The sequence below is a fragment of the Lissotriton vulgaris genome, chromosome 6, assembly GCF_964263255.1.
Source record: "Lissotriton vulgaris chromosome 6, aLisVul1.2, whole genome shotgun sequence".
NCBI classification, from domain to species: domain Eukaryota; kingdom Metazoa; phylum Chordata; class Amphibia; order Caudata; family Salamandridae; genus Lissotriton; species Lissotriton vulgaris.
Genome location: NC_141694.1, coordinates 322,595,881 through 322,617,385, shown reverse-complemented (window position 1 = coordinate 322,617,385; position 21,505 = coordinate 322,595,881). Strand labels below are relative to the sequence as shown.

General features: G+C 44.2%; 1 protein-coding gene across 1 annotated transcript in view; it reads right to left on the bottom strand.

Moving 5' to 3' along the window:
• Window positions 1-21,505, bottom strand: part of LOC147707296 (uncharacterized) — a 154,233-nt gene that overhangs the window by 122,954 nt on the left and 9,774 nt on the right. Inside the window, exons 3-4 of the mRNA XM_086925632.1 lie at window positions 8,299-8,419; window positions 4,208-4,389 (exon numbers count right to left, since the gene is read on the bottom strand). Coding sequence (XP_086781758.1) covers window positions 4,208-4,389; window positions 8,299-8,419 — 303 coding nt within the window. The remainder of the gene's footprint in view (window positions 1-4,207; window positions 4,390-8,298; window positions 8,420-21,505) is intronic.

Sequence of the window (21,505 nt, the reverse complement as noted above, 5' to 3'; positions counted from 1 at the left end):
GGTATGGGTGTGTTTATAGTTAGTAAGGTGATGCCAAGTAAATGAGAGGATTTCCCAATAGAAAGGTTGTGATACGATGTTATGTAGATTACACTTTAGAATCCTGATTGGGTTAAAATGCATACTGTGTGCTGTTGGTTAAATGCACATTGGACTTAAAATGTTGATTGAGGAAGAACCAATTGTTTTTCTATTTGTCAAATTCTTCTTATTCATTTTATAAATATTTTAAAACATATTTGACCTTTGGTGGAGGATTGTATTGGGTCTGGGTAGAGAATAATGTTAATCTTTAAATGGATATAATAGTATTATTGAATAATTTTAAGTAGGCATGCCTGAATGAAAAAACAATGCATTGTTGTTTGACGGTACTCAAAATGCTAGGAATTTTAAATCTAACAACTTGCCACTGCTGAATTCATAATAACTGGTACAGAAAAGAAGTTATAGAACTTTATTTTCTGTGAGCCAAAATGCAGCCTTTAAGTCGTTCTCTGTTGATTGGTCAGTCGTAACAGGTTTAACCTGGCTGCCTTGATGAGGTGATCCGTGACCGCATAGAGTAGGGGTTATCTGATGAAGAGAACTCTGAAGCTGCGGAGTATAGGTCATAAAGAGGGGGCTGGGTAAATCAAACTGAGCTCAAAGAGAGAGAATGCCAGGCATACCTACCTCCACATCCTGTGCCCCTAGCCAGATGGCAGGCTTAGGACAGGAATTTGCAGAGGGCAAGGGGAGTAGAGAAACAGAAATGAGCCACAATGTGGGTTGGTTTAGCAAGCTCTTTTGCGTGCCACCCAGCATTTCATTGGATAGAGCTGCCCCCTGCTTGTCACCCCAGAACACAGAATATATATGTGAGACCTGCATTGTTTCTCAGATCTGCTGCCTGAAACAAAAAGGAGAAGGCCTGTCCTGCTGTAATCTGGATTTGCAGCCAAAGGCCTGCACTCTGACTGACTGTGTCTGCTGCACAATCTGGTACTACAGCCCTTGGGACTTTACTGTGCTTTAAGAAGGAATAAGGAGTGGACTCTCTCAAAGCACTAGGTTAACAGAGCCCACCTGCATCATATTCACCATGATTCCCCATTCTGGAATGCGTCCAGTGGACTTTTAAAGATTTAACCAGGTGCATTGCAGGAATTGTAGTCCCGACATCGCAGAGACAAGCTAGGAAATTCCAGACCTTTGGATTGGTGTTTTGGACATTTGGAACCTACAAGGATACCTTCAGGAAGCACCACCTTAAGTTTGGAGAACTTTGGAGAACTTTTGTGAAAAAGTTCCATGAGGTGACCAACCAAATGTCGCGAGTCAAGCCAACTTCCTTCAACCGTGACTCGGCCTGGATTTCAGGTTCATTTAACTGAAAGCTCTGGAGTTCCAGACTTCCAGGATTTGACCAGGGCCACTCAGAAAATATAGCTGGTGAACCCTCACCGAATCCGGCCTGCTGTAGAGGATCAGGTCAATCGACGTCAGAAGCTATCGAAAAGGTTCTAAGTGTGAAGGTACAATATGGAATGGGCCTCCCGCTTAGGATCCGAATACGAATCTGGTGGCACGAGACCACCATACTTTTGGTGGTGTGGCAGTGGTGGTCCAGTCACTACTGCGCCGGTGGTCCAACCACTCCATTATGAGTTGAGCAGTTGGACCACCCTGGGATCACTGACGCCACGAGGGAACAGATGTTCCCTGGAGGTGGCGCTGCAGTCAGAGACAGCAATATGCATCGCAGTTGTCCCGCCAAGCATATTACGAGTTTCCTTTCCGCCAGTGGTGACATGGAGTTCCTCTTCCATGTCAACCCTGACAGACAGAGAGGAAACAAAGGGGGATCCTCCTCTGCTTGTGCATGCACACAGAGGGGCATACCATGTGCTCTCCTGTGTTCATGCCAACAGTTCCTGAAAGGCATGGACTTTTCAGTCTATGCCGTGCAGGTACCTTGTGAGGCATTCCCATTGCGCTGCCTTTTTCGAAGGCACCGTGGCCTTTGAAAGCGGCACTGCCCTGGGAACACCAAGCCGCCTGCCCTCCAGACTACATATAATTTTTAATCTGGTAGGCGAGCAGCAGCGAATCTTGTCGGTGCGGGGGCACAGCAGTGGAGTACTGTCTGCCCTGGCACCACTAATACTTGTATTGGGCCCTAAGTATATTCAACCAGAGCTCCATCACAGTCGGCCTCAAACTTTGACTTTGCCCCGGTCAAGTATGACCAGATGTCCCAGAGTGACGCTATATGTTTTCAAGCACTATAAAGTGGTTAATCTTGAAAAATTCATATCTCCGGTTCCTACAATGAACGTTTGTTGTTTTGTTGTCATTTCAAAGATATAAATATTTCCTATGTTTATAAATTGATTGGGATATTTATTTTGTGTTGAGTCTTACTTGTTTGATGTATTGATTTTTTTAAATGTTTTACATACCTGTCTCCTAAGTTAGAGCAGACTGCTTGTTGTTGGGTACCAAGGGTTGAACAAGGGACTAATTTCCTGAGACCTTTACTGGACCTTATATTGGGTTGGTGGCCTAACTGTCGGTGGTTAGTGCATATTTATCCCTGCCAATAACCCACTTTCCAATATCCAAGAATTTGTCTGAAAAGCAAAATTGCTGTACATGTGTACGGAGCGTTCTTCTGCAATTTGTTTGTGATTTAAAGAGTTGCATGTTGATTCATAAGTGTTGATATTTTAATTTAGTGAATTGGTTACATTACTCCCGATAAATTATTCAACCAGAGTTTGTAGACAAGGTAACAGTGAAAAATGATGACCCGTTGATTAAAAATCACTAAATGTTACAAGTGTAAGGTGGAAGCAAAGAGCTATTTTGCAAATAAATTATATAATAATAATAATAATAATAATAATAATAATATTAATATTTAACATGTAGCTTAGAACCACTGGGCATTCTAGATAAAACACAATTATCCTGGCAGACTGATGCACATTATGCATTAGGTAGCAACAGGCTTGTGCTTTTGAGAGGCTGGGTTCAGTATTAACATGTAGCAATTGAGTGAACCCCACCTAAAACTTAGCAATAACAGAGGCTAACATGATGTAGCAGTAGCCAAACATGGGTTTGACTCAGCCTCAGCTCTTCACTTCTTTCAGCATCCCTGAAGTACAAACTCCACATTCCTGCTAATTTTCTGTTGACCTCTAAATAGTAACCTGGGCATTTGTCCAAGAGCTAATTTTGAGACCATTGGTCAAGATTCTGAAACTAAACCAAGTCAGTCTTGTATCAATCACATGAGTGCATTGCTGCAACACTTAACATCTGGCCTGGCACTTCGGACTGGACTGTTCCCATGGGGAACAGGGTCAAGACTGATTTGCATATGGCCTGGTCTAAACTGGAATGGCAGGGGACCAAAAAAGGATTTAGGCCCAGATCTATGTACTGGGGTGAATATATGACAGTGTTCTGCATTCTGTCCATCAAATGTTCTTTTTGTATCTGTCACCCCGAGTGGGACGGGTGTGCCCAGACGTGGGTCCCATGCTCTCCACGCCACTGGAGTCAAGCTTCCTGGCTGATGAAGGGTGACACCCAAAAACGGTCCTAGGATGCTTATTTCCAGTTAAGTGAGGACCTGGCCTGGCGGTTCAGTCTGGACTGTTCCCTTGGGGAACAGGGTCAAGACTGATTTGCATATGGCTGGGTCGAAACTAGAATAGCATGGGGAGCAAACAAACAATGGATTTTGACCCCTATCTCTGTACTGGGGTGAATGTATGATATTGTTCTGCATTCTGCCTATCAATTGTTCTTTTTGCAACACTTAACACAAGCATATGCTTCATCTTGAACAACAATTAAAACCTTTTTTTGCAGAGCTCAGCGACTGACAGCATTGAAAAGCAAAGGAGATATGATGTTTTTATTGGTAGTGTTTCTCAAGGTTGTTCCTGCTCTGGGAAGGATATGCTGTTTTCCTGACATTATTGATTGTATCAGCAGGCAGTTGTTACATATTTAATGAATGCACCACCGTCTTCCTTGCTGGGAAAGGGTGCATCTATCTGTTCTTAGAGTTAGACATTGTCATTAGCTCGGCGTGCATTATTCAGCTGAATGAACTTGCTCTCAATGAACAATGCTGCTAATAAAGTTTAGTTAAGAACTGAGCATATACATGATTCCATGAAGACCCCTTCAGCTATCTAGCACCTACCAAAGCTGTACTCAGCGATTGCAGTCTGGCAGCTTTCCACAGACGGGTCACAGGTCACCAGATCACCAGAGCAGTCCAAATCGGCTCGGTTGCTGCAGACTTCACACTCAATAGCATTTCCTGAAAAATATAATGGTAATAATACCAACACATAATAATAATGCAATTCAATATAAAATGCACTTTGACAAGTTATATATGAGATATGAGAGCCATACATTGAAAAGGCTTGATATCATGAAGGGACTCTTTGTCAGGTGGTTCAGGAGGAGGGCATGTTGTATTGAATTGTGATGGGCTTATATAAGATCCTTACCTGAAGAGAAACCCTTTTTAGGACATTATAAAACCTAACAGTACAGAATGCTTCTGATCTTTAGAACAGTCTCATAATAGGTGTATTTACAAAGGACATGTCCACCCCTCTAATGGCTTTGGTGGTGATGGCAATCATTGATGGCACTCATTTATCGACCTTAGAATGATTAGTATGATTCTGCAGTGCCCAAAAATGCACTTTCTACCACCAGCAGTGGCCCTTTCATATGGATTGAGGGGCTGGGCTCTAAACCTTTTTCCTAGCAATAAGAACGTATGTCAGGCTGCGCAAAGGTTAGCCTGAAAGACACTCTTCTTGTTCAGGGCAGGCAACCAGGAGCTAGACATGCGCTAAATGTGCATACTCCAGGCTGCCTGACCAGAACTTTGCCAGGCTGAGGATTTTACAGCCTAGTGGTTGTGACCTCCTGAGTCTGATAGGAGTGCCTTGAGGCCCTCCCCCTTCGTGACAAGGGGAGCATCACTGCTGGCTCGCATCTGGGCGCTTCAGTTTTAAGCACTAAAGTGCACAGTGCTGAGTGTCAATCAGTGACATCTCGTCACAGAGTGGGGTGGGGTCATTAGCCTCACTGACTCCATCCAACTCTGTGACGAGTAAGAGACTGCTGCCTTCCGTGATTAATGAGGAAATGCAGCAGTCCCAATCCTCATGGGACCCCTGAGTCTTCCCTCTCTATAGTGAAGGTAAGTTTTATGCTTTTTTGTATGTTTGGTGCATGTGTGTGTGTATGAATAAATGTATGTATATTTGATATTGAGTTTTATGAATGGGTGTGTGTGCATGTGTGTGTATGCATGTGTGAATGCATGGTGTGGGTAAATGTGTATGTGTGACCCCCTGACCTCCTGCATGGTAATATTATTAGCTGCCACTGCTTACAACATTCCCCGCTAATCTTAAGCAAAGGACACAAACAAGAGAACATATTATTATCACCTTTCTCTCCCATCTTTCCAAAGCTCCACAGATCCGAAGCCCCTGTAACTGTCCAGAGCCCTTTAGTACCCAAAGCTTCCCACGCCTGCCTCCATACATCTCTAGAGGTCATGCCACTCTCCGCAGCCCTTCAGTTCCCACAGTCATACATACCCCCATCCCCTCCCAAGAGCCAATATAGCCTTGTAAAACTCGACATCCATACTGCAAGTTGTGTCTCAACTGGAGACTATTTTCCAAAACTGCAGATGAAATCAATGTCATAGATATTGGCTTCTTTTAGAGGGTGTTTAATAGACAGAGAGAAACTGAACTGACCTTCAAAACACTGGAAACCTTTAAGTTTGTAATGGTGAGGTTTGTCTGTGCATGTGGTCTCCACTACCCTGAGGGGTCCTAGTGGCATGGAGCATCTTTAAAACAGGCCTTGTCCTCAAAAGTATGTTATAGCCAACAGTGCATGTATACAGACTCTATTCTGAGCAACAAACGGGGACTTGTGAGCTCTGGAGATGTCGGCACACAGGATCCCTGTACATTCATAAGTGACTCTCAAGGAGCACTGGGCACAGACATTTGCAGGGCCCAGACAAACAACAATACTCAGAGGGCAGATCTGAAAAGTTGCCACGTTGCAGAAACCACAGTTGTTAAACCTCCTTGCATGAGACAGACACCAGGAAAGTGTCATAAATACCAAGATATGGTGCTGCGGGCGTGGCCAGGCTACCCCTCAAAATGGCTGCATAGCTCTGCAGCTCCTCAATCCGACCCGACATCCTGGGTCCTATCCATATCAAATACCCAGCCATCCTACCTAGGGACGACACAAGGCACTACATGCGAATGAAGGCACTGCGGCCCCCTGTGGCTGACGCAGGAGCCTCGATCGAGTGAGCGGCATTAGGACAGGAGCGAGCTCACGCCTGCACGCGGATATCCAAAATTGGGAGCTTGTGCGCGCACTCCGGAAACACAAGGAGATCCCACCTTGCGACCTGCAGTGGAGAAGAACGGGGCTGCGAAAAAAGACAATGCCACGAAGATAAGTTCCTGCACGGCGTCTACCGGCTACTGGGTGTTGGGTACTGTTCTGTTACACGAGCTGTCACGAGCGTGGTGATTGCCTGTCACAGCTCGTGACGGTCTTGTGTTGCTGGAAGAATGTTGTGTTTTAAAATGGGGGAGGTTTGCGGTTGGTAATGCTGTTATATTCTGGGGCATTCCCTGTCTGGAGCTCGACTCATGAAGATGTGACCAATAAACCTCGTCACTCACCAACTTGTTTCCAGCCGTTCCTTCATTCTTCCTACACTGGCGACGAGCGGGATCTTCGATTACCGCTTTTAAAAAAAAAATAATAATAAGGAAATTAAGGAATTAAAGGAAGATTGCATCGCTGGGAGCAAAGATTTTGGAAATTTCACTTTTCAGGGGGGTTTCGTTCTGGAGTTAACATGAGCCGTTTGAGGATTTGAGGTGCGTGTAAGACTAGTTTTTGTTGTCGGAAATCAACTCGGACACAAGCAAGTCACAATAACGTAGGGAGATCTTGAGCTTATACGCTGCTGCCGTGCTCGATCTCCTGTAGAAAACATCACGCAATCCACGTTTGATACGCTACCACAACAAGGTCAACTTCTTGTAGAAAAAGCGTACAAACGACGTAGCGGCCATTTAAAAAAAAAAAAAGAATTAAAACTCCGCTGAAGTGAATATTACAGATCCGTTTTAAGACTGACTTTCTTGTGAAGTACCTTATGTTAAGTGGACACCGGAAGGTATTAACTTATCTTGATTTTGTTTTCCAATTTTACTGTGTCAACAGTTCTGTGGAACTTCAACGTTTGGATGCTATTTAATGGCAGACTTTTTTTTCCGGTTTCCATGGCAACCAACTAACATTTCTGGTCCGCTATTTTTTTTTTCCTGCAGTGAACCCTGACAAAAAAAAAAGAGTGTTTTGTTTATTCTTTTCCTTTGTTTATTCTGTTTAATTTCTGAAATGTCTGGTATTGTTCCTCCTCCTTCTTTCCTTTCATCTCCAGGTGAACCACCTATGGCATGGGAAATATAGGAGCCTGTTTTTCTAGCATATGTAGACGTACTAGAGGAGGGAGAATGTGAGGCTAAGAGGAAGTTATCTTTATTAAAACATTGTTTGGGTGGTATTGCTTTGAAGGAATATAAAACTCTTCCACCTTTAGTCAACCCAGGGAATTTAAATGTTTATGAGTATGCTGCGTCACAATTGAATTTGCGTTATGGTAAAAAGAAAAATGTTGTAATGGAGAGGTTTATTTTTTATTCACGGAAACAACGTGCAGATGAACCTGTGGAAGATTTTGTTTCAGCTCTACGATCATTAGCTGTTACATGTGATTTTGAACACATTTCTTATGAGCAAGTGTTAAGAGACCAAATTCTGATGAGAACTAATAACAAAAAAGTACAAGAACGACTCTGGACCACATCTGACTTGTCCTTAAACAATGCTATAGATATTGCCAAATCTATTGAACATTCTGAAAAATTTGTGAAGGAGATTAGAGGCAATGATAAAAATGATGTCTTCAATGTTTCTAAAGATTCTGAAAAATTTTAAAAAAATTATCCACAAAGGAATGATTTTCCGTCTAGAATGGATGGCAGGCTCAAGAATCAAAAGCAAGAATTTTTTTTGTTTCAAAACTACTGTGTTTCAGATGTGGGAGTGATGGTCATTTAGCTGATTGTAGAAATTGTCCAGCTTTGGGGAAAACTTGTTCTAAATGTGGGAAAAAAGGCCATTTTACTAGATTATGTAAATCTTTACCAAGGAAAGTAAACTGTGTACATGATTATTGTGACAGTGATACTCTTGATGATGAAGGACATTTTCAAGTCAACACTGTTATTAATGTCTGTGGGGAGGGTTAGTGCACTAAATTTCCTTCCTGTATAGTAAGGGTTGACAGTGTTGATATGGAATTTTTTGTTGATTCATGTGCCTGGTATACCATTATTTCATTGGATGTTTTTCATGAAAAATTGCCGGGCAAAACCTTGATTTCTCCTGATGTATCACCTGGTGGCTACACAGGTCACAACATTGATTTAATTGGTTATTTTGAAGCTAATTTACAATTTTCTGGCCATCACACTGATGGGAAAATTTATGTAGCAAAATCTGGTTTGTCACTTTTGGGGTGGCCCCACCAATATCAATTGAGAATAAAAATTGATCCCAGAGCCAATCCCCCTGTTTTTGTTGAAGAACCATACAGTGTATCTAGTATTGCTGTGGTTAATTCCCAATTAGTTGATGGTTTGAGGAAATCATTTCCTAATGTTTTTAGTGGTACTTTGGGACGGTATCAAGGTTTTGAGCATGTTATCAAGCTACATGATAATGTTATTCCTGTTCGACATAGAGTGAGGAATGTGCCCCTATCTTTTAGAAGCAAATTGAAAGATATGCTTACAGATTTATGCCAAAAGAACATCATTGAACCAATTGAATCATCTCCTTGGGTTTCTCCCATTGTAATTTCCATCAAATCTTCTGGCGAACTTAGGCTGTGTGTGGACCTTCGTAGTGTCAATGAGGCGATTTGGGTTGATTCTCATCCCCTACCCAACCTTCATGAGATGGTTTCCACTCTAGCGGGGGCACAAGTCTTTTCGTGTATTGACTTGGCCAGCGCGTACCATCAAGTAGTTTTGGCTGAGGAATCAAAAAACATTACCGCTTTTATTACGCCAGAGGGTCTTTACAGATTTTGTCGCATGCCATTTGGCTTGGCGAGTGCCGCCTCAGTGTTTCAAAGGCTTATGAGGGACACTTTGGAAGGGTTAAATGGCGCTGTGGCATTTCAGGATGACATTCTTGTTTTTGGCAAGGACATTGAAGAGCATGATAAAAATGTTGAAAGTGTGATTGCTGCTTTGTCAAGGAAAGGACTTACCTTGCGTCTTGATAAGTGCAAGTTTGGGCAAAAAGAAGTTGAGTATTTAGGGCATACCATTAGTGGCATCGGAATTAAACCTAAACGTAATCATGTCGAAAGCATCGTTAAAGCCCCTGTGCCTTCTTCCAAAGAATAACTTGTGGCATTTTTGGGACTCATTGAATTTTATGCAAAATTCGTACCTAATTTTGCAACAAAAGTTGATCCTTTTCAGGTGTTTGTTGAAGAAGAATGCTAAGTTTATTTGGACTGAGGAGATGAGTGAAGTTTTTGGGAATTTGAAAAAGTTTATTGTGAATGCACCATGTCTCAAACCTTTTGTGTGTGGAGCCAAATGCATTATCATGGTGGATGCTAGTAGTTCTGGATTGGGTGGTGTTCTGTTACAGAGAGATAATGAGAAGGAGTGGATTGTTGCCTACGCATCAAGAGCCTTGAGGGATACTGAAAGAAATTATTCTGTCATAGAGAGGGAGTTGTTGGCGTGTGTGTGGGGTGCGGAACACTTTAGACCGTTTTTGTGGGGTACAAGGTTTATCATAAAAACTGACCACAAACCTTTGATTTTTCTCATGTCTCTTGGCGGTGGTAGGACAATGTCGGCGCTTCTTGCGAGACTTGCATCTAGTCTACAATATTTTCAATATCAAATTGAGTATGTTCAGGGTAAAGCAAATGTACATGCAGATTGTATGTCCAGGCTGGTTTCTCCTTGTGAGGTTTCTGGTGGAGTTCTAGAGGATGATTGTGAAGTGGCTTTCACTTTTGATGACGTCGATTTGGATCGGTAATATTTGCAAGTAAAAAGTTGGTTAACGGAAATGAGTAAAGATGTGGAGCTATGTAGTGCCAAGAGATATCTAGTACAAGGTTGGCCTGAACCAAGGAAGTTGTCGGGTGATATGATGGGTTTTTATAAAATTCAAGAGGAGCTCGCAGAGGAGAACGGTTTAGTTTTAAGGGGAGACAAGATAGTTCCTCCTTTTCCTTTCAGAAACATTATTCTCAAAATCGCTCATGAAGGGCATTTGGGTATATCCTTTACCAGGAGACGAGTGAAAGAGACATTTTGGTGGCCAGGTATTGATGCTTGTGTAGATCATTTTGTACGTTCTTGTGTTTATTGTTCAAACAGTGACTAAACTGCTGTAGCTTTACGTTCTGAACCACAACCTATTGATTTTCCTAGTGGCCCTTGGCGTAAACTGGCCTTAGACATCATTGGTCCTTTTTGTTGTTTGTCTAAGCAAGAGTCTTTTGGAATTGTCCTGATTGATTACTATTCTAAATGGCCGGAGGTCAAAATGGTTAAGGATGTTACTTCTCAAAAAGTGATTGAATTCCTGGATGAGGTATTTTGCAGAGAAGGGATTCCCCAGGAGGTTGTGACTGACAATGGTCCTCAATTTGTAAGTAAAGAAATGGAAAGCTTTATGGTTAAGTGTGGTATCACTCATAGGAGAATTGCGGTTTTCCATCCTGAAGCCAATGGCCAGGTTGAACGCTTCAACCGTGTCATCAAAGAAGCCATCCAACTCTCCATCAAAGGGGGGTTGAATTGGAAGAATGCATTACAATCCATGCTTTTGGCATATAGGACTTCTCCTAACTCTGTAACTTTAGTTTGCCCTTTTGTGCTTTTAAGAGGACGTAAGCCTAGTACCAGGTTAGCGCCTTGGTGGTTGAAAAAGAATATGAGTGGATCCGATGAGTTTTTGAAGGTTGATCTTGAGGCTGTTCACCGCAGAGTTGAGTTATATAAAAATAAAATGAAACTTTCCATGGGAAAGAAGATTGGCTCTGCATCCAGTTGTTTGATAAAAGTGGGTGACTACGTTCGGATTAAAAAAAAAGAAGGAGTTAGTAAAGGCTTTCCTGTGTGGTCAAATCCTAAAAAAGTGATTGAAGTTTTCAAGAATGTCGTTAGGGTTGATGGTGGTTCCGTTTGGAATTTCAATAGGGTTTCGTTTTTTTCTGTGCCCATCTCGGTTCAAGATGATTGTGACAGTAATGTGTTTTTGGATGTTGGAGAACATTCTGAACAGACTAGCAATACAAGAGCTGATGGCAGTTCTGGTAAGTATAGATGTGTTCGTTCACATCGTCTGCCTTCTAGGTTTAGAGATTTTGTTATGAATTGATTCTACGATGATAGTTTTTTTTTTGTGTGGTTTTTTTAAAAATGTTTTTGTTTATGGGGGGAAGGTGTGTTGGGTACTGTTCTGTTACACGAGCTGTCACGAGCGTGGTGATTGCCTGTCACAGCTCGTGACGGTCTTGTGTTGCTGGAAGAATGTTGTGTTTTAAAATGGGGGAGGTTTGCGGTTGGTAATGCTGTTATGTTCTGGGGCATTTCCTGTCTGGAGCTCGACTCATGAAGATGTGACCAATAAACCTCATCACTCACCAACTTGTTTCCAGCCGTTCATTCATTCTTCCTACACTGGGCTCGCAGGTAAGCTGGCTGCATAGAGAGGCCGCGGGTGAGCCAGGGGGCCGTTCACTCGACTGGTGAGACTGACCTGTGTGGGTTGGGAGCCGGGGGTGTGCGATAGAAGGGCGGGTCTCGAGTGTGTTACAAACTGCGGGAGCGACGCAGGAGGCCTGGGTCACACCGAGCTCAATTTGCTCACTGGGCCTCGGTTTGTTGGGTGACTGTCAGTGCGTGGTGAATAGCGGACCCGAGGGCAACTCGATGTGCACAGCTACGCCGGGAGCCCTGGCCGCACTAGGCTCGGCTTGAACACCGGGCCTGTGCAGAACACTTGGCGGCATGGTCGCGATTCTGGCTCCCCACTAACTTGCCATAATACTCACCTAATGATGATGATATGGGGCTTATTAAGGGCTCGAATGCCGAGGCGTCTTGGCGCTGATGGGTGTAGGCAAAAGCAGGGGCTGCACTAGATCTACTCGGGAGTAAACAGCTGGGTTTTCAAGGCTTTCCTGACAACTAAAAGGTTAGATTGTAGTCTCAGTGCCGCTGGAAGCTTATTCCACAGCTTTGCCGCACAGCAAGACAGGGCGCGGCCATCCCATCTGGCCCTTTGGAACTTGGGAGTACAGATCACGCCAAGACTGGCCGATCGTAGATTTTGAGAAGGAATGTAGGGCCTGAATATTTCATGACAGTCATCTGAGCCCCCCCATATTATGCTTTGTGCACCAGGCATAGTGCCTTAAATTCAATTCGCTGTCGCACGGGGGAGCCAATGTAGTGCTCTTATTCCATGTGACGTAGGGTGACCCTTAGGGAGCTTTAGAATTAATTGTGATGCCACATTCTGCAACGATTGCAACTTGCTAATCTGGTGCTTATCAATACCCAGAAACCTTGCGTTGCAATATTCCAATTTGGACAAAAAAGGGCCACCATTACTGTCTTCTGTAGTTTAGGGGGGATGAAAGGAAAGATTTTTCACTGGGTGATGCGACTGTGAGTTCTCCAGGGATAGTCACGCAGCAGCCAGCATAAAGTGGAGCATAGGGGGGAGGCTTTGGACATAAACAGAGGTGCAATAAATTGTTGGAAGGGAACTGCGCATCACCTCCCAAATCGGCAGTACATCACCTGAGACCGCCATATTCCATTGCTACTGTGTGGTCATAGAACGGAAAGACCCTAAACAAAGGGTATTTTAGTTCACCACGCCAAGTGGAGTACAGACAGAACGGGCCACAGAAATGCCGGAGAAGGGCGCAGAAGCAGCCAGACCGGAGGTGGACTCCTCTGAACTAGATGCCCTGATGCTGGAACTGAGGGCCGGATTTAAGGCTCTAGACGGACGCTTAGACTCTCTGGAAAAGCACTTGGACACCACACCATAGGGGCTAAAGTAGATGTGCATGAACGGCGCTTGGATACATTTGAAGCTAGATTGTCCAATTTAGAGGACGGGGCTGCGCAATCCATTAAACGCCTAGAAAGAGTTGAGAAAATCCTGAAGAATGTCACTTTGAAAGCGTAATAATGTGTGTAGTCTTGGAGTCCCGGAGACCACAAGCACTGGTAGAATGGACACCTCTGTGGAGTCACTCGTAATGTATTCATTTGGAAGGGAGCCCTTTCCATCCACCTTTGTTGTAGAGCGGGGGCACCTCACAACTGGGCCTCGCCCCATCCCAGGCTCACAGCCAAGACCTATCTTGACCCGACTATTACATTTTCGGAATAGGGATACAGCACTGTGGCTGGCAAGGGAAAATTGTACCCTATCCTGGCAGGGTTCTACTATCACGCTGTTCCTGGACTTCACGGCTATGGTCCAGGAGTCAAGAAGGAAGTACACCGGCGTGAAAGCTATGCTCCGAAATCTAGGCCTAAAGTATGGCATGATCTACCCCACTCGCCTGCGTGTTGACGTGGCAGGGAAAACTTGTGTATTTGACACCCCCTCGGAGGTCCAAGAGTTTTGCTGCAAGAACAAAGGAACTGAAAGATCCCAACAGAAAAACCCGGCTGGAGCCTCCCCCCCTCAGTGACTCTGTAGCCAGCGTGGAGCTATTGCCCACAGAGTGAACCTAACTGCTACCCCTTCATTTGTCAGAGTTGTCCTGTGGTTTTACATTTTGCTAATGGGTATATTCATGGACTGGATTTAACATATTTAGTTTTTTCATTTTTGTAATTATCCTATCAAAGTTGGGTGGAATGGCGAGTCGTTGCCACACCCCAAGAGTGCATCACGTTAGATTGGATTATACTACTTTGAGTATATGATGTTCTACTCTTCCTTTCATCATTGGGTAAAGTTATGGTAGACTCTGTGTATTAATCAACAGGGGATTTCCCCGCGGTTGTGAGTGCAGGGATGGGTGAGGGGGTTGTTTGTTTATATTGTCTACAATTCTTTTTTATGTCTACTACTCATAGTGGCAGTTGCACCAATGTTTCACAATGCAAAAACAGTCCTAGTGCTAGGCCAGGCATATGACAGATGGGGGTAATTTGAGCTTCCATTCCAGCTTAACATTGATCACATGGAATGCCAGGAGCTTAAATAACACTAAGAAGGGTATGCAAGTTTTAAACTACCTGCAGCACCACCAGGTTGATGTTTCGTTTCTTCAAGAAACACACCTGCCCAAATTAGCCCAGACACATTTTGCCACAGCATGGGGACCTCACAAATACTTTGCAAATTATAGTTCATATGCAAGCTGTACGGCTATACAGATACACAAGAGCTTACTCTTTCAACTCTCCACTGTTCGATCCGATAATGGGTGCAGGTATACAAATTGAAAAAAACAAAAAAGATAAAAAGAAAAAAAATAAACTAATGTCTTTAAAGTAACTAAAAGCCTTTTTTTTCTCTATAGCATCCATCTTTACAATTTTTTCGATAAATTCCTGTGACAAAGTAATATAGGTCTAATCAGAGGTACTTTCTTTGCTTGGGCGGGGACTTTAACCTCTTACTAGAACCTGCATGAGATAGCACATCAGACTCCCCCGCCACAAATACTCATGCTCGGCGTGCGCTGTTGGACCTATGTGATGAACTTGGATTGTTAGATGTATGGCGACATTGCCGGCCAGGTGACAGTGCATACACCCATTACTCAGCACAACACATGGACACGACTGGACTTCTGGCTGGTGTCCCCTAAATCGGTTGCCTGGTACGAAGCTACCCAGCACCTGCCTAGAACACTCTCTAACCCATCCTCAGTTACAATGTCCCACGCCCAGAAGGTAGTGAAAGACAGTGGGGATTTCCCAGCCAGGCTATGCTTGATAAGGTCTTTGGTGCTGAGATGCATGAGGCAATTATTGAATATGTTTAGCTAAATGAGGGATCGATCCAGTCCTGGGCTGCGCTCTGGGAGGCATTGAAGGCTTATGCTAGGGGGTCTGTATTTCTAACCATGCTAGGGTGTTAAGAGACCTACGGCGTACACCTACGAGTATTGAACAACAGCTAAGCTTACTAGACCAGGAACAGACCAGAAACTTCGATCAGGCCACAGGTAGTCGCCGTCTGGTGCTATTGACGGACTTTAGGGAGGCGGCAGTACGGGAAGCACACTTCTTAAGCAAGTAATCCATTGCGCGTTGATATGGAGAAAGGGAGAGACAATGGTAGCAAACTGGCGTGTCTCCAAAGGACCCCTTCTGGACGGGCATACAATGACAGTCTTGGCTCGTCACAGGGTGAGATACTGACTGGTACCCCTGATATCCGGGACGAGTTCCTAGATTATACTCCAGTCTGTACACAAAAATAGTGACAAGACCCGCACTGCATATTTGGAAGAAATTGCATTAGTATGGCTTGATAAGGTAATGCAGCAGTTCTTAGCGGAACCGCTCTCTGCAGAGGAAATTATCAGTGCCATTGATGCCGTGAATGGCTCAACTGCCCCTGGCCTTGATGGTTTCACTGGAAACTTCTACAAGTCCTACAACAGTACATTAGCTCCCTACCTACAAAGCTCTCGAGCTGCAAGTACTTTCCCTCACGCTGCGGGAAACTTTGATGATATTGTTCCCCAAGCTTGGAAAGGACTTGCTTCTTTGTGGATCGTACAGGCCACTGTCCTTGTTAAATCTTGATTACAAGATCCTGGCAAAAATGCTAGTGCTCAGACTGGCGCTGCTGCTGGATAAGAGTATTTCACCCGCTCACGCGGGATTTGTCCCGCATCAGTCGATGGTCCTCAACCTCTGAACCCTATTTACTGTCATTTACAGGATAGCCCCGGAGGGGTCGGAGGCAGCTGTGCTACTTGGCCCTGAAAAGGACTTTGATTTCTTGGAGTGGCATTTTTTTCTCACTGTCATGCAAAGGATAGGCATGCCAAAGGGGTTTGTCAATCTCACAGCACTACCATATGCCTCGCCAACGGCCAGACTTCAGCTAATCGGTACTTTGTCTTCCCAATTTCAACTCTCTAGCAGCACTAGACAAGGCTCCCCTTCGTCACTGCTACTTTTTTTATTATAGCTCTGGATCCCCTGGCTAGACATTTACAGGAAAGACACTTATACGAGGAACTCCAATTCAATACCGGCCCCCTACTTAGTTATCTCCCTCTATGCTAACCACATTGTGCTGTATGTATGTCACCCTCAGGAAAATATAGATCGACTCATCAGAGAGGTCACCCAGTTTGGGGGATTCTCAGGATTGGGCATAAACTGGGGAAAATCTGAAATTTTACCGCTGACACCATGCACTGCAAGGTGGTAATGCGCATTCCCCTTGATGTGGTGCGATAAGTCCACCAGATACTTGGGAATACAGCTCCATAGGGAGGTTGACCAGATCATTTTACGGAACAACTGGCTTGCCCTTAACACGCTGGAGCAACAGGTTGAACAATGGATAAAACTCCCCCTCTTGCTTGCTGGGAGAGCAGCTATCATTAAAATGGTGGGCTCCCAAAATTCCTTTATATGTTTCAAAATATTCCCATTCCGCTCCCTAACTGTTTCTTTCGCACAGTATGGTCCCATTCGATCAGATTATTATGGGATTTATTTATTGGTTTTGTAGAGCGCCTGAATCACCCCCTGAGGGGTATCTCTGCGCTTAGAGCAAAGCTGCAGGCAAGCTGAAAAAAAGGTGTTAAAACAGAGTGGACTTAAGTAGTTTCCTAAAGCCCAGGTAATCAGGGCATCGCCTCAGGTGAACGGGCAGCTGGTTCCAGTAGAGGGGGGTGAGGTACGTAAAGGATTTCCCACATAGTCTAGCTTTCCTAACCCTGGGAATTTGTAGAAGTGATTTTCTACCTGACCTAAGAGTTCTTGAGGGAGCATAAGGCTTAAACTTCCTAGAAATGTAGGAGGGGCCTTTGTTATGTAAGGCTTTATGGACTGTGCAGCAAACCTTGAAGTTGACACTCTTGCGAATTGGAAGGCAGTGAGGGAAGGGGTTTTTGAATGGAGAGTTTGTGACAAGTCGCGCAGCAGTATTTGGAACCACCTGTAACCTGTTGAGGGATCACTCATTTTCAGAGACCAGGAGAGCATTGCAGTAATCAAGACGACTAATAACCATGGTCTGAATGAGAGTTTTCCGAGTGTGGTCTGGTAGGAGAGGAAAAACTTGTTGTAACAAGCCCAACACATAAAAGGAAGTGCTAGCAGTGTGGGAGACATGCTTCTTTAAAGTTAAAGCATTATCAAGGCGAATGCCCAGGTTTTTGACCAGGGTTTTGGGATTAGGGAAAGGGCCGAGAGCTGCCAGCCATCAATTTGGGGACTATAGAAGAGGGGTGTCTCCAAAGAGCATTATCTCAGTTTTTTCATCGTTAAGTTGTAAAAAATTGCTTTACATCCATTCTGCAAAAGCAGTCATTTCTTCCGAAAAGGTATGGATGGAGGCAGAGCGAGGATTAGCTGGGACACGATGACCCTGCCATGCGAGAGGGGTGGGCTGGTGGGGTCCCCAATTTCCACATTTATTATTTAGTCATGCAACATAGCTGTGCGCACTCCTGGTATCACCCTGACGCATGAATACCTTACTCTAAACCGGAGGCTGATTTAGTGCTCCTTATCCCACTCAGAATGATATTACCGAAGGGGTTCCCTAGAGATCTCCCTGACATACAGACACAACCAGTTGGGCTTAGAAGAAACTGGCGTGAGTGACTGGACACCATACTTTATACTCCTCAGCCCTACTGGTTGTCAACAGCCTATGGCTGCCCATTACAGAAGAAAAGTTAGTACAGCGTACACTCAGCGCATACTCATTAGATACATTTGGGGATTTATTTCTGAGAGGTCATGTTTTTTTCCAGCACAGAGGAAGACCGGTGTAGTGAAGCCTCCTTTATGGACCATTTCGTATTCAGCGTACTCCGTCTCGCTCTGAGGGCACAGATAACTGAGTTCCTGCTAGAGCCAGTTTCCTTTTCACCACTGACCCTTTTGATCACAAATTAAAATTGAGCCCACCTCATTTCCAAACTGTATAGGGCCTCTATGGCATTCATTTCCAGCAGAGACACCATGATACGAGTGACCTGGGAGTGCGACCTAGGACACCCAATAGAAGATGCATATTGGGCCTTCTGTTGTACCAAGACTAAATAAGTCTGCCTGAACAGTAAACACAAACTAATCCACTTTAAATTCCTATGGAGGGCTAAACTCCATTCCATAGACCCCTCGCGATCACATTCGCGCCCGAAGTGTGGAGCACAGCAAGCAGTTCACATGTCTTGGACCTGCAATTGAAGGTATGTTTCCATCTCTTGCTAATGAAACGGTGGACCACTGTTAGTCCAGATTTCCTTTAAGAGTCAGTGGTTTGCATTAATTTTTTCTACCTTTGGAACGATAAAGGCAGGGAAACTTATAACGAACTTTGTGCAGCACTGCCATGAACAAAAACATAGTTTCACTTGGGTAATCCTGGAGAAGGTAATAGGTAATCCAATAACATCGACAGGATCCTGGCCTCAAAAGATGCACGTTGGATTTTTCAGGATATATGTGACCAACGTGGGCTCAATGATTTTTATTGAATGGAACAAAGCTGGATAAGATTGGTATACTACACCATAATAAGGGAAGTAAAAATGAGCACTTGAGTTTTAGGTCATTTAAATACCTCTATGATGAATTTCTAACTTGCAGAGGGCCCTGTGTCTCTAGGATTTTAATCCGGATTATTGATTGTACTTTGGCATCTATGAAAGAAGTGTTATACTTTGAGCATCCTGATAATGATGGAGGTGCTCGTTTGTTTCATACATATAAAGCAAGATGGGTATTTATTACACATGTGCACTATATGTGAAGATCTGATCAGATAAGGGATTTATATACTTATATTATCGATAAACCATAGCATACGAATAGCACAAGAGGTGCTGTACATATTTGACTTTTACGTTGCTGATCATCATTAGAGAGTGTTTAAAATCATAGCATTCTCCCGAGCTCCGTCACACAGTCCAGAGGAAGTGGTTCATTTTTCATCACATTTCCTCTCACAACCAGTTTTACATTTAAATGTTAATTGCATTTAGAATTATAAACGTGCACAACTACTGTGTTATGATTTAATGTCAATTGCCCTTGGGATGCGGAACAATCGTCATTGCACATTGTATGATATCATCCCATTCTAAAATGACGCTGCCTTCGATGGTATTGTAATCTGGGATAATTTCCACGTGATTAGACACATGATTGTGTTTGTAATCGATACATCACAGTATTTGAATATCGCAAGAGGCGCGGTATACACTTGGGAGCAGATTTATGTTAACTGGCGCATCCCCAGGGATGTGCCAGTTAACGTGCGCCACAGTGCGCCACAGCTCCGCCACCCATGGTGCGCCGCATTTATAATGCGGCGCACCATGGTGCAAAAACGGCACAGATGCGTGACGCATCTGTGCCGGAAATGTGGCGCATTGCTGGAGTTGCGTCGCAAGCGCGACGCAGCTCCAGCAAGGCTCGGGGGTACACCATCTGCACAATGCTGCGTCAAGACCTACGCCTGCTTCAAGCAGGCGCAGGGTTTTGACTCAGCATTGCCCTGAAAGTGACTGAGTGAAATCTCATAGATTTCACTCTGCCACTTTCAGGAGGTGTTCCTGCGCAGGAACGCCCCCCCTGCGCAGGAACGCCTCCTTATGGCGCAGTGCTTTACAACGTGACGCATCTCCTAGATGCACATTTTTTACACTGCTGGTGCGTCACAAAACGTGACGCACAGCCTCATAAATGAGGCCCATGGGGCTTTTTACTGTGACTACGTGGCCGGTCTAAGTAACATAGCCACGTAAAGATGTGTTTTTAACTGCAGGCGAGTAGACACAGTGCGCCAGAGTATATGAACAGCTGAGTAGGTACAGTGTATTCTTGACTCGCTGTTTTCTTTGAGAAGTATAAGAGAGCGTTTAAAAATTAAAATAACAGCATTTCCTCCAAGGACATAATTGTTTTTAACTAAGTGAGAGTATTTAGATTTCGCTGAAAAACAGAAGAGAGTGCTTTAACAGTGCTCCCATTTAATACACTCCTAGTTGTTAATCCTGTGTTTTGTCTCTTCCATTCGCATTGGTATAGACTGACATTTTAGGTGAATGATTCACTCACCAGGAGGACTCACATACGGAGTTTTTACAAGAGACCTTGATACTACAAGCTAGTATGAGAAACAGTAGCTTGTTGAGGGTAAATAGGATTACCATCAATAATAATAACATATTGGTGAAAACATAGGTTGAGGTTACGAACAGTGATATTGATGTTAGATGGTGTTGTGTTTTTATGATCGACAGTCTTCCGTAACAGTGTATGGTGTGTCCAATATCGGTGCCCTGGTGAAGTGATTTGCCCTGAAGAATTTGCCTCAAAACAACACGGCAATGAAACATGTTGGCACTTGAAACGGTATGCATGCTTAGCAACCGTTGTTTAAATTAGACAAATACACTCCGTATATAATAAAGTGGTTGCTATTAGAGCATATTTGTCTATATTAATTTCACTATGTCTCATCGTGAGATGTGACCTTTCTCACTTCACTGCACTTAGGGGCAGATTTATGAGGCCCTTGCGCCACGTTTACGCCGCTGTTGCGTCACGCAAGGTGGCGTAAACGTGGCGCATCCCTACGAACGATTTACAACGTGACGCATCTAGGCAGATGCGTCACGTTGTAAAGCCCTGCACCGCTTGTGGGCTTTCCGGCGCAGGGTGGGCGTTCCAGGGCAGGTGCGCCTCGCAAAAGAGGCTGAGTGAAATCTATGAGATTTCACTCAGTCACTTTTAAGCCAATGCTGCGTCAAAAGCCTGCGCCTGCTTGAAGCAGGCGTAGGTCTTGATGCAGCATCGTCAAAATGGGGCACCCCCGAGCCTTGCTGGAGCTGCGTCGCGCTTGCAACGCAACTCCAGCAATGCGACACATTTCCGGCACAGATGCGTCACGCATCTGTGCCGTTTTTGCACCATGGTGCGCCGCATTATAAATGCGGCGCACCATGGCTGGCGGAGCTGTGGCGCACTGTGGCGCATGTTAACTGGCGCATCCCTGGGGATGCGCCAGTTAACATAAATCTGCCACTTAGTTTTCATTTTGGACACTTTCTTTTCTTTAT